At 38.5% G+C, this 14033-nt stretch overlaps 1 protein-coding gene and 1 non-coding gene across 2 annotated transcripts; both read left to right on the plus strand.

Annotated features, from left to right (window-relative positions):
- Nucleotides 1–3398: 3398 nt before the first annotated feature.
- LOC111442484 lies at nucleotides 3399–3538 on the plus strand. Its single transcript, XR_002710307.1, has one exon. It is a non-coding gene; the product is annotated as a small nucleolar RNA Z247 (small nucleolar RNA).
- A 5955-nt stretch (nucleotides 3539–9493) lies between these two features.
- LOC111442268 (respiratory burst oxidase homolog protein D-like) lies at nucleotides 9494–13823 on the plus strand. The gene is made up of 10 exons (XM_023079590.1): nucleotides 9494–10380; nucleotides 10469–10631; nucleotides 10719–10767; nucleotides 10852–10965; nucleotides 11046–11471; nucleotides 11552–11938; nucleotides 12083–12178; nucleotides 12279–12394; nucleotides 12484–12663; nucleotides 12886–13823. Exons 1-10 carry the CDS (start codon nucleotides 9669–9671, stop codon nucleotides 13526–13528), a joined length of 2886 nt encoding a protein of 961 aa, XP_022935358.1. The 5' UTR covers nucleotides 9494–9668; the 3' UTR covers nucleotides 13529–13823.
- Nucleotides 13824–14033: the final 210 nt, after the last annotated feature.

Raw genomic sequence — 14033 nt, forward strand, 5'->3', positions numbered from 1 at the left:
TTTTTTTTTTTTTTTTTTTTCTTTTTATTTTTGCCTTCTACTTATTTATTTTTTCGATTTTATTTCATTTTTTTTTTAATTTTTCTTAGTTATTTTTTAAGTATGCTTTATTATTTTTTCTAATATTTATTTTTATATTAATAACTCTTTTAACTTAGTTTTCCTTTTTTTAATTATTTTTGTCTATTTATTTTTTATTTTTGATAAAAATTTTTTTTTATTTATCAATCATTTCCAAATAGTTTATTATATTTATTTTTTAAAATATAACATGCATAATTAACTCTCTCTTTTTTTTTTAATTTGATTATTTAGCATTAAAAGTTTGTACAATTTTATTAAAATTATTTATTAGTATTGACCATTAAAGAAATTTAAAAACTTAAAATTTTAGACATATTATTTATAATATACTTATTAGTCAAAATTATTTTAATAATTTAATTTAATAAAATGTAAATTAAGAAAGAACACTTATTATCTAAAATGAACTAATATAATAAAGTTGTTAATTATTTAAAATTAAATAATATAATAAAATTGTTAGAAGTAATTAAGAGAATAAAAAAGAATATTTATTTATGTAAAAAAAATTATTTTGAATAAACTCAAACAAATATAATTAATTATTTAATTATAATAAATCAATAATAATTTATTTAAATATATATTTAACTTATTTTCACAGAATTTATTAAATAAATGAATTATTTAAATACTAAAATTAAATAATGTCATTTCCATACAACAAACTTTTCTTTCCTTGCATCCGATTTTCCGACCTTTCTATACTGTATTATATTTTATTAAACTCTTTTTGTAAACATTTATAGGTAAAGAGTAAATTAAATTAAAAAAAAAAATAACATTTCAAAATTTGAGTTCGTCATCAACCAATTTTCTATTAATTATTAATACAAATTTAAAGCGACAATGTATTTTTTCTAACAAATATTATTTTTTTATTTTCTAAAAAAAAAAAAAGACCTTATAAGAATAGAAAGTATCCAATTTTTATTCATAAGAAAATACTTTTTAAGAAAAATAAAAATAAAAATAAATTGACACTTTCTCAACCCAGCGAGCCTCACCGGCATTGCATCCAGCCCCGATCCGGTCTAACCAACCCATGACCACGCGCGGCCCGTTTCCCTCTCTCTCCCGTCCAGCCCACATCCAACTTTCCTCGGCCCAGACAGATCACCGCGCTTCAGCCTGGCCCACCTCCAGACGCTCGCATGACCTAAACACTAGCCCATGACCCGCGCCCAACCCGATTTCCGGCCCGGACTCGCTCCTTCATCTAAACCGCTTCTCTGACCGGCGACGCGACCCGCGCCCCTTCCAGCTTCAACTCGGTTACTGGTAGAAGGCTAGTCATGGAAGAAATGATTATATGTTATGAATAGCCACGACGGTGTATGAGAAGTTGTACTATACATTTTTATTTTACGACACATCATAGGTATGTATTATACATTATTATTTTACGGCACATCATGCATATCTATGTGCATTTACAACAATCCTATGAAATTCTATATGAGTTTGTGATGATGTGAATGTCATGATATGGTGATGTGATGCTAAACATAATGTTATGAATGATAACTTGACGATATGGTCATGGAGGAGATTGTCGATATGGTCCTGACGGACAATATAGACACAATTATATTTTCAAAAAAGGCCACGAATATTTGGTGATAATATGGTCCAATTATGTTTTTAGACAACTTGACAATATGGTGAGGGTGGATTTGATTTAAAGTTAAGATGGGTAATTAATTAAATATGATGATGATTTAATCATCCTTCTTTTGAATTTGAGACAGGCCTGCCCAAATACCCTTATAACTCAACCATCCCTTGCAGAAGTTTGTTTTTATATTCTTTTGTTACATTATTGATTAATTATTTTTTAATATTTTTTTAAAAATAATAATGTTAGTCATAAGATTCGAGTTTGTGCAATAACTTTTTAATAATTATTAAAATGTAATATTAATATAAATAAATAAATAAATTCGTACAACCGCGTCATTCTGCTTAAACCCTCGGCCGGCAAAACCGCCGCTGCCATGGCCGGAGTTATAATAAATAGAGTGGTTGAGATATAGAATTAAAGTAATTAAATAAGAATGGGTGGGGAGTATGGTATTGAAGCAATATGAATGAATGAATAAATAAATAAAAAGAAATGGAAGTAATTATTATCAGCAAATGAAGAAGAAAAGGGTGTGAATATGAAAGGAGATGGGGATAATGGAAGCGACACCTACTTCCATCGTTATTCCATCAACTTGCACCAAAACTAGGTTATAATCATATGGTGTTATTGTATTTTATTATTTATTTTTGTGCACCACAAAATGGAGTATCCAATCTAACATAAATAAAATGGAGTATCCAATCTAACATAAATAAAATGGAGTTCCAACACGGACCGGCTTTGTTGACCAAAATGCCCCAACTCTTGTCTCTTTCTTTTCAATTCAACCACCCCCACCTCACCTTTCTTTTTTCTTTTGGTGTATGGAATGAGAAGAATGTCAACGTATACAAACATTTCCAATACGAGTTATATACATGATTTCAAATTATGGAAGATATTAGTATACAGGCATGCGGTTAAACCTAGAATAGATCATATCGGTATATAGTAAGATAATCTAGTGATTTACTATTTTGTTGTCAAATCCATGATTTACTGGTTTGTTACCAAATCTATGATTTCATAGCTTGTTACTAAATGTATGATTTAGAATGTAATCTTCATTATACACATCTATAAATACATGAGGTCGTGACCCTTAGGTCATTGTGCCATTCAACCTAACATGGTATCAGAGCTAAGGTTTATTTTTTAAATGTCTACCATATCTTCTTCCTCCTCTCCATCCACCATCTCCAACACCGTCTCAACTACCATGGCGACCTTTGGCCCAATCCCTCTACACCATGCTGTCACAATTCGTCTAACCAAAAACAACTTCATCATATGGCGCACCCAGCTCCTCCCCTACCTACGGAGTACGAAGCTTATGGGCTACCTCGATGGCACCAATGCCGCACCTGCCAAGCTGGTCCCTTCCTCAACTACTGCTAGTGCTGAGCTGGTCTCTAATCCGGCCTATAATCAGTGGTATGATCAGGATCAACAGGTCCTTAGTGGCCTTCTCTCCTTCATGTCTAAGGAGATTCTTCACGATGTGGTTGCCGCTACTACGTCCAAGGAGGCGTGGGATACCCTGCAACGAATGTTTTCGTCATCAACTCGTGCTCGCACTACACAGATTCGTGTTGAGCTCGTCACGTCCAAGAAACGAGATCAATCTGCTGCAAATTATTTTCGCAAGATTAAAGGGCTGGCCACCGAGTTGGCCGCCGCCGGCTCTGCCTTGCAGGATGATGATGTGATCGTGTATCTTCTTGCTGGTCTTGGCCCTGACTATGATCCCTTCGTCACCTCAATGACTACCAAGAGTGAAGCCCTCACTCTTGATGATGTGTTTGCACATCTAATGACGTATGAAGCTCGCCAACTACAACACTAGGCTGAACTTCAGTTAAATCCGGGATCTTCTGCCAATTATACTGGTCGTGCTGAACTTCAGTTAAATCTTGGATCTTCTGCCAATTATGCTAGTCGTGGTGGTCAGTAGAAGAATCATGGGCGTAGGGATCGTGGTCGTGGTCGTTCTCAAGGTTATGCACCCTCTCGTCCTGCTGGTATCGCCGTGGCCCTTCTGCTCATCCTTCCTGCCAGATCTGAGGCAAAGTGGGGCATACTGCTATCCGCTGCTGGCATAGGATGGATGAGTCCTATCAAGATGAACCCTCTTCTACTCCTCCTACGGCACTGGCGGCTACTTCCTCTTACAAGATTGACCCAAATTGGTACAGTGACACAGGCGCTACGGATCATGTCACCAGTGACTTGGATCGTCTCGCTGTGGGTGAACGCTATCATGGAGGTGAACAAGTTCAAGTCGGCAATGAAGCAGGTTTGCGTGTTTTGCATACTGGTCATTCTCTAATTAATACTGCTACTCGTCCTCTTGCATTGCGTAATATTTTGCATGTGCCTGAAATTTCCATACAACTTCTTTCCGTTCATAAATTTTCTAGTGATAATGATGTATTTTTTGAATTCCATCCTTGCCATTTTTCTATAAAGGATCGACGGTCGAGGAAAAGTCTCCTAAATGGGAGGTGTGAATCTGGTCTTTATCCTATTAAGTCATCCGATGTCGATGATCTCAAGCATGCCTTGGTCAGCAGATCTACTACTCACGCCCAATGGCATGCACGTCTTGGACATCCTTCATCTCAAGTAGTAAAATCAATTTTGCGTCTCAATAATATTTCGTGTGCTAGTGAGTCATCTTTGTCAGTTTGTAATGCGTGTCAGTCAACAAAAAGTCATCAGTTACCATATACTAGTTCTTCCCATAGGTCTTCGTCACCTTTGGAACTTATTTTTTCGGATGTTTGGGGCCCTACACCTCCATTTGTTGGGGGTTTTAAATATTATATTAGCTTCATTGATGATTTCAGTAAATTTTCATGGATCTATTTGATGCATGATCGTACAGAAGCTCCTCGTATATTTTTGCAATTCCAAGCTCATGTTGAGCGCCTCCTAGATACTAAAATCAAGTGGGTCCAATCTGATTGGGGTGGGGAATATCAGAAAATGCATAACACATTTTTTCGTTCCCTTGGAATTGCTCATCGTGTTTCGTGCCCTCACACAAATCAACAAAATGGGTTTGCTGAACGCAAGCACCGTCATATTGTTGAAACTGGTCTAGCCCTTCTAGCTCATGCTCATGTACCTATTAAATTTTGGGACGACACGTTTCTTACAGCCACATATCTCATCAATCGTCTTCCTACTCGTGTCATCGATAAAAAATGCCCCTTAGAGCATCTTTTTCATACCCCACCAAATTACTCCTTATTAAAAAAATTTGGGTGTGCTTGTTGGCCTCATCTTCGTCCTTATAACAAACAAAAGCTCTCTTTTCGATCAAAGGAATGTGTCTTTCTAGGCTACAGTTCTTTACATAAAGGGTATAAATGTCTTGACACCGATTTTGGTCGATTCTATATGTCTAGAGACGTCATATTTGATGAAAATATTTTTCCATTCAAGAGAGCCCCACCTAATTCTTCCTCAATCATGCAGTCGACGCATAATGCCCCTGATTTGTGCACCTTGCATTTGGGTAATAGCAGTACTAATTTAGAGAATGATCACATGCATATGTCTGTGCCTACTAACTCTTTAGATGCAGAAAATTTGGTGTCTACATTAGTTTCGGAATTGCCACAGCAATCCTCCGCGTTGCTGCCATGCGAATCGGCATTGGTTGATCCGCCAATGATTGAGGCCTCGGCTCCTCCGCCAGCAGATGATATTGCGCAATGCCCAGTCGAGTCCTCGGCTGCTAGTCAACCAACTGCTGTAGCATCGGTTGCTCCCCTCGCAACGGTTGATACGACTGTCCCCTCAAATGTGAATCCTGCACCTACTACTCATCCGTATGGTACTCGATTGAAGCACAATATCAAGAAACCCAAGGTGCATACAAATGGAACAATAACATATTTTGTAGTTCGGTCTTCTGCCTCTGAACCTACTTCACATATTACTGCTATGGAGCATCCCCTCTGGCGTCAGGCAATGAATGATGAATTTCAGGCACTTCAAAAAAATAAGACATGACACTTAGTTCCTCCTTGTGCTGGCCTTAACGTTATTGATTGTAAATGGGTTTTCAAACTCAAGCAAAAGCCAGATGGCTCTATTGATCGCTACAAAGCACGCCTGGTTACTAAAGGTTTTAAACAGCAGTATGGCGTTGATTATGATGATACCTTTAGTCTAGTTCTTAAGCCCACTAACATTCGCCTCTTATATTATCTCTTGCTATTTCTCGTGGTTGGGCTATTCGGCAAATTGATATTCAAAATGCTTTTCTTCATGGCTTACTTAATGAAGATGTTTATATGAAGCAGCCCCCTGGATTTGTGGATTCTCAACACCTTGGTTATCTCTGCAAGCTGGATAAGTCGCTTTATGGCCTTAAACAAGCTCCGCGTGCCTGGTTTTCTCGCCTTAGCTCCAAACTATTACAGCTGGATTTTACACCTTCAAAGGCTAATGTTTCTCTTTTCATTTTTAACAAGACGGGCATTCAGATGTATATTCTCATCAATGTTGATGACATTATTATTATCAGCTCATCTTCTACGCCTACTGAGAAACTTCTTACACAGCTTCAGGATGATTTTGCCGTCAAGGATCTTGGCATTTTGAGTTATTTTCTTGGGATTGAGGTCCGCCATACTTCCAATAGACTTATTCTGACACAACATAAATACATTCAAGATTTATTGTCCAGAACCAATATGCTCACCTCCAAAGATGTGCCCACACCTATGCTTCCTAGTGAGAAGTTGTTATTGGATGGTGGTGAAAAGCTTTCGCTTGAGGATACTACTTGCTATCGGAGTGTCGTTGGTGCTCTCCAATATTTGTCTCTGACACGTTCTGATATATCATTCTATGTCAATAGAGTGTGTCAGTTCATGTCCTCCCCGACATCTAAACATTGGGCGGCAGTCAAACGAATTCTTCGTTATCTACATGACACTATTGATATGGGTTTGTGTCTTACAAAGTCCAGCACTGATTTGTTGAGTGCCTTTTCGGATGCTGATTGGGCCGGGAATCCTGATGATCGTCGAAGCACTGGAGGCTATGTGATCTTCTTTGGTGGCAATCTTATCTCTTGGAGTTCGAGGAAACAATCGACAGTTTCTCGTTCTAGTACGGAGGCTGAATATAAGGCGGTTGCTGATGCCACCGCCGAATTAATTTGGATCCAAGTTCTCTTGCGTGAGCTCGGGATCTCGCAAGCTTGAGCGCCTAGCCTGTGGTGTGACAACATTGGTGCCACCTACCTGTCCGCCAATCCAATCTTTCATCGACGGACAAAGCATGTTGAGGTTGATTATCACTTCGTTCATGAACGAGTATCGACTCGTCAGCTTGATGTTCGACTCATTTTTTCCAAGGATCAGCTTGTCGATATCATGACAAAGTCATTGCCAGCTCCTTCTTTTAGCAATTTTAGGCGCAATCTGAACTTAGTAGTACATCGTCCAGATTGAGGGGGGGTGTTAAACGTAGAATAGATCATATCTGTATATAGTAAGATAATCTAGTGATTTACTAGTTTGTTACCAAATCTATGATTTTATGGTTTGTTACTAAATCTATGATTTAGAATGTAATCTTCATTATATACATCTATAAATACATGAGGTCGTGACCCTTAGGTCATTGTGCCATTTAACCTAACACATACATCATGATATTATATGCATGAATTTATGCACTAGTCCCTACTAGGAGGTACATATACGAGCCCGACTTGTGGGTTTATGTGCACGTGCGTAGATCGTGTGTAAAGAAATACTACACATCCAACTTTGTTCATACTGGAAAGAGTCCAAAAACATTTTACAAAAAGATAGGTTCCACCATAAACCATGATGGTATGTGATTACATATTTGGAATAAAATAGTGAGGTTGCTCTTTGAATACTCAAGTTTTGTTTTCTATTTTTTTCCAAGTAAAGTTAAGACACTCAAGTATGGATGATAGTGTTACTATGGAAGTTATGGAAATGAAGTCAAAATAAGTGTATCTTGCATTTAAATTGTAGCTCTTAAGTTAGGTTAGAACGTATGCATTTCTTTCAAATTCTTGTTTTTCAATTTCATTATCTCATTGAAGTCTCCTTTTCATTTGAGATAAATTTTGCGAACTTTTTAGTTATGAAAACATTTACAAGTGAATATTTCTAATAGTGAACTTGACATAACCGTCATTGAAACTGGCTATATTTTATATATACTCTGTGGGGACCATGAAGGATTTTTCCAATTAATTTTCTTTTAATAAACTTGCAACAAGCGATAAGGGTTCACAGTAGTACTTTGAGAGTGGGTAGAATTAGGGTTGAGCCCGAAGAAGTATGAAAGATATGAGAACTTTATGAGATCTTAATGAGTGCCTTGTGGGTGTAATTAGGGAGTCTCCAACTACTTCCTAATCGTGATCTCGTTTGAATGAGAATAAGGAACCACACAGATAGATGAAAGTTGGCTACATTGAGGCTTCCTCCTTTATGATGTTTACATTATGAGACCTACTAGAGTGAGACCTACTAAGCCATACTAAAGAATCTGAGAATTGTGTGCATAACGGTATAATAAGAACTACAGATTGCATGAGACATAGGTCTATGATGATGATGAATGAGACTAGTAGAACAATCTAACTTAGATGAGCTCATAAGAGCTAAACTCCGAGAACAAACTTTATGAGAAAGATGAGTTAAGAAGAGCTAAACCTCAAGGATGAACTTTATGAAAAAAATGAGCTCAAAAGAGACAAAACTCGAAAAATAACTTTATGAAAAAGATGATCTCTGAATAGTTAAACTCTAAGAACATACAACCATATCAGGTGTCACGACTTCATATACTTATCTTCACCTAAAAGACATCATACTTGTATATGCATAGATCTTTCTCTTTCTTAATGAAATGCGAGATTTTGTTCGCACTATATACTCTATAACGCTCATACATAATTCATCAGACTTTTGAGTTCATTGATATAAAGTTGTATTGGTGTAATAAAAAAAAGTTATAAAGAACATTGAATGTAAGTAGGAAGAATGAATTTGAAATTTGGAGTCAAACATCATTTAATCATCCTTGGGGAAGAAGGAGACGAAGAAAAAGAAATAGGGTTTGACGGGTTCTCATTTTCCCACTCTCTCTGCATGCCTTCCATTTTTGCTTCTAATTCTTACGCCTACACATTCTTAATACCAATAAACTTATATTTTCTCTCTTCTTTTCAAAATTAAAAAAAAAAAAAAAAAAAAAAATCCTTTTTATTTTTACTTTTTAAATATATTTTTTTATTATTTAATTAATTTAACTCTGAGGGTCATTTTACCCTATATTAACGTAGGTAGGTTGACATTTATAAACGCGGAGAGTAAATGAGTATATTAGGTTTTGTGCTTTTTCTCAAAACAAGACGAAAAGGGTTAAAGTGGAATGTTAGACGACTCATTCAATTTGCCACATTAAACGATTACAATTAATTGCCACCTCAGTTTTGAACTTCCTATTTACATATATTTGAACAAAATAAATATACATTATACAAATCTAATTTAATTACAAAAACTAAATAAAAAATGGAAGGGCAAATGGGTAATTTGCCCCAGAAAGAATAAATAATTAATGGATCTAATTATCTCCATGTGTCACAAACACATAAATTAATTTGGTTAAAATTTTATTTATAGAGAAATAAATAACTAAAAAATTGAGACTTCCGGAGAATATTGAGATTAGATCATATAAAATATATAATAAAGGTGCCCATACTATATTCTAATAATAAAGGGGAGAAATGTGAATATCCAAAATAAAAATAAGACGGTCGGGTTCCATACAGTTTCCGAGCACTTTCCAGCTGCGATTCTCAAGTCTTACCCTGACTGGTCAATCTCCTTCTTCTTCCTCCTCCATTCCCACTTGTGTGTGTGTGTGTGTGTGTGTGTGTATGTATATATATATATATATATATCAATCTCCATTTCTTATCCATCTCATCTGCATCTCTTCTTCAAATCCCACATTCCCAATTTCTGTGTTCGACACCAAGATGAGACCTCACGAACCTTATTCTGAGAACAATTCCGATGTGGAGAGCGTCGGCAGCGTCAGAAGGGGTGACCGGAGAGCCTTCAGCGGCCCAATTTCTTCCACCGCTAAGCCTAAGAAGAATGCCAAATTTGACCTCTCTTCTTCTTCTTCTTCCTCCCCCAAGGCTGCCGATGCCGATGACACCTATGTTGAAATTACCCTTGATATACGTGATGATTCTGTCGCCGTCCATAGCGTTCACACTGCCGGCGACGACCACGATCCCAACACTCTCGATGACCCTGAACTTTCCCTCCTTGCCAAAAGAACTCTCGAGAAGCAATCTTCCTCCTTCCGGGCCTCTGTTCTTCGCTCCACGTCTTCCCGTTTTAAACAGGTCTCTCAGGAGCTCAAACGCTTCACCTCCCTTAACCGCCGGACCTCCACTCGCCGGTTGGACAGGACCAAGTCTGCAGCCACCCACGCTCTCAAGGGGCTCAAGTTCATTGCTGCCAAGACTGGCGGTGGCAGAACCTCCCCCAGTTGGGCTCCGGTTGAGAAGAAGTTCGATGAACTCACCGCCTCCACCAATGGACTCCTCCCCTCCTCCTTGTTCGGAGAGTGTATTGGTGAGTCAATCATTTTATTCTGTTACCCATTTCCAAAACAGACCTGCAGAATTACTCTGTTTCTGATTTTATTTTATGTTCTTTGTAGGAATGAACAAAGATTCGAAAGAATTCGCCGGTGAGCTTTTCCGTGCACTTGCCCGGAGGCACAACATTACCGATGATACTATCAACAAATCTCAGCTCAAAGAGTTCTGGGATCAGATCTCCGATGACAGCTTCGATTCCAGGCTTCAAACATTCTTTGACATGTAACCAACCTCCCAAACACTTTTTACTTAATCTTCTTTTCCAGATCGAACCAAGACTAAAATCATGAATTGAATTTGAAACTGCAGGGTGGATTCGGACGCAGATGGAAGAATCACAGAAGAAGAAGTCGAAGAGGTACCCAATGACCTTACCCAAATTTCCATAAATATATAAATTTTCCCATTCATTAAACCCTGTTTAAATCTACCCTGTTTATAGATTATTAGCATGAGTGCTTCTACGAACAAACTGTCCACAATTCAAAAACAAGCAAAAGAGTACGCAGCCTTGATCATGGAAGAATTGGACCCTGGAAATGCAGGGTACATCATGGTGAGTGAAATTAAAGAAAGAACAAGAATCTTGAAACCTCAACTCTGTTTTCTGATACTCTTTATCTGTCTCTGTTGTAGATTCACAATTTGGAAACTCTGTTATTACAAGCTCCGAATCAATCGGTGAGGGTGAGCGACAGCCGAGTTCTAAGTCAGTTACTGAGCCAAAAGCTGAAGCCCACAAACGAAAGCAACCCAATCATAAGGACTTATGACAAATTCCAGTACTTCGTGGAGGACAATTGGCAGAGGATTTGGGTGATCATGCTCTGGCTCGGCATCTGCGCCGGTCTCTTCGCTTACAAATTCATCCAATACCGCCACCGTGCCGTGTTCAAGATCATGGGTTACTGCGTTTGTATTGCCAAAGGAGGAGCCGAAACTCTCAAGTTCAACATGGCGCTCATATTGCTCCCTGTTTGCCGCAACACCATCACTTGGCTTCGCAACAAAACAAAATTAGGCGTCATCGTCCCCTTCGACGACAATCTCAATTTCCACAAGGTAAAAACAATTTCTCAAACACATTTTTAGCTACAGTAATTCAGATTCCTTAATGTGGGGTTGCTTGATTTTCCCTTCAGGTTATTGCGGTGGGAATTTCAGTGGGAGTGGGGTTGCACGCACTCGCCCATTTAACGTGCGATTTCCCCCGGCTTCTCGACGCAACGGATGAACAATACAAGCCAATGAAGCCCTTTTTTGGAAAGGAGCAGCCGGATAACTATTGGTGGTTTTTGAAGGGAGTGGAGGGAATTACCGGGATTATAATGGTAATACTAATGGCCATTGCTTTCACATTGGCCACTCCATGGTTTAGAAGAAACAAGCTCAATCTACCTGAATCCCTCAAAAAGCTCACTGGTTTCAACGCCTTTTGGTACTCCCACCACCTCTTCGTCATCGTCTACGCCCTCCTCGTCGTCCACGGCATCTTCCTCTACCTCACCAAGGAATGGTACAAGCAAACCGTAAGTGTTTGATACGTATTTGAATAAATCATCAAGTGTATGTTGAAGATTGTTGGGAGGTAGTCCCACATTGGGAGCTTATGCCCACGTCAAAGTAGACAATATCATAGTCTAAACTTTAAACTCTGTTCGTTAAATTTACAGACGTGGATGTATTTGGCGGTTCCAGTCACCCTTTACGGGTGTGAAAGGTTGATAAGAGCATTCAGATCGGGGATCAAGCCAGTGAAGATCCTTAAGGTAAGTAATTAGATCAATAAATGCTGGTGCAGCCTATATTGTGGTGTGTAGTTTAAGATTTAAGTAAAGGGAAGCTCATTTTTGGGGTTGATTAATGAAGGTGGCTGTTTATCCTGGAAACGTTCTGGCACTGCACATGTCAAAGCCACATGGGTTCAAATACAAGAGTGGGCAGTACATGTTTGTGAACTGCCGAGACGTATCCCAATTCGAGTGGTAAGTTTAATATTATATCTATCTACGTTCTTCAAAGCTAATAGGGAAAAGTATATAATTTTAATGGGTTTTGAATGTTTGGATCACAGGCATCCATTTTCAATTACCTCTGCTCCAGAAGATGACTATTTGAGTGTTCATATTCGGACACTGGGTGATTGGACAAGGCAGCTCAAGACTGTTTTCTCAGAGGTTTGTCAGCCTCCTCAAGCTGGAAAGAGTGGACTTCTCAGAGCTGAGTTCATGCAAGGGGGAGCTCAGAATCCCAAGTAAGATATTTAACCCAAAGTTAGTGTAATGATCCCATTTGTTTTTTATGTTATTGGGTTACAATCCATCACATCATATGGTGGTTGAGTTATTGGTACCATATAATTCGTCCAAAACACACGTTTGAAAAGAACATTGAATCATTTTCAAAGATGGTATGATAGAATCACGTGAAGGGTATTCTTTTAATTTAACTTATAAGTTAATAATTGGATGTGTAGGTTCCCAAAAATATTGATCGACGGTCCATATGGGGCACCAGCACAAGACTACAAGAAATACGATGTTGTTTTGCTAGTGGGGCTAGGAATCGGGGCGACGCCGATGGTGAGTATAGTGAAGGACATAATCGACAACATGGAGGAGAAAGAAGCCGAAGCCAACGCGATGGAGAATGGGCAGGGGGGGCATAGCAGCCGAGGGGGAAGCAAGCATGGGAAAGGCTTCCGAACCCGAAAGGCATACTTCTATTGGGTGACGCGAGAGCAAGGGTCATTCGAATGGTTCAAAGGGATAATGAACGAGGTAGCGGAAATGGATGAGAGGGGCGTGATCGAGCTGCACAACTACTGCACGAGCGTGTACGAAGAAGGGGATGCTCGATCCGCGCTGATAGCAATGCTTCAGTCGTTGCAGCACGCTAAGAGTGGGGTGGATGTGGTGTCTGGGACTCGAGTGAAGTCGCATTTTGCGAAGCCTAATTGGCGTCAAGTGTACAAAAAGATCACTCTTCACCATCCGGACACGCGCGTTGGGGTGTTCTATTGTGGGGCGCCCGCACTCACCAAGGAGCTCAGCCAATTGGCTTCCGATTTCTCTCGCAAAACATCCACTAAGTTCGAGTTCCATAAAGAGAACTTCTAATTACATTCCATTAATTGTTCCGTTGAAGTGGAGGAAGGTCTCAATGATTTTGGTGGTGGGTGACACATACAGCACTAATCCCACCCTCCATATCATATAGTCTATAGGGAAGGGTACACCACCGTAGCGTCCATTCATGACATACCCTACATTCTTTAACTTGTATCTTTCATCTGTTTCTTCTCTTTATTTTTATTCTACTAAGTAGCTTCATTTTTATATGCAAAAACTTACGGTAAATATGTAATTTCGATCCTATTTCTACCAACAAATCTAAGTTTTTGTTGTCGAATGAAAATTCTAGGTTCTTTTCTTTTAATTAATAATAATACTTTTGTTGTATAGTTTGAATATGGTGACATAATTTGAAAATTATTAAAAAATTTGGGTAATGAAATTGACATAAGGGTGGTATTACTTGTAATAATGGGATATGAAATTGTGATAAATATAAGATTAAGGGTAATTAATTAAGAAAAGCGGGCGTGGAATATGATTGAATAAA

The sequence above is a fragment of the Cucurbita moschata genome, unplaced genomic scaffold (genome assembly GCF_002738365.1).
Source record: "Cucurbita moschata cultivar Rifu unplaced genomic scaffold, Cmos_1.0 Cmo_Scf00004, whole genome shotgun sequence".
NCBI lineage: Eukaryota > Viridiplantae > Streptophyta > Magnoliopsida > Cucurbitales > Cucurbitaceae > Cucurbita > Cucurbita moschata.

Coding starts and splice junctions, on each gene's coding strand:
- LOC111442268 (XM_023079590.1), top strand. CDS start 9,669: ATGTATATATATATATATATATATCAATCTCCATTTCTTATCCATCTC. Junction 11,939..12,082: donor AGGAATGGTACAAGCAAACC/GTAAGTGTTTGA, acceptor TTAAATTTACAG/ACGTGGATGTATTTGGCGGT. Junction 12,395..12,483: donor GACGTATCCCAATTCGAGTG/GTAAGTTTAATA, acceptor TTTGGATCACAG/GCATCCATTTTCAATTACCT.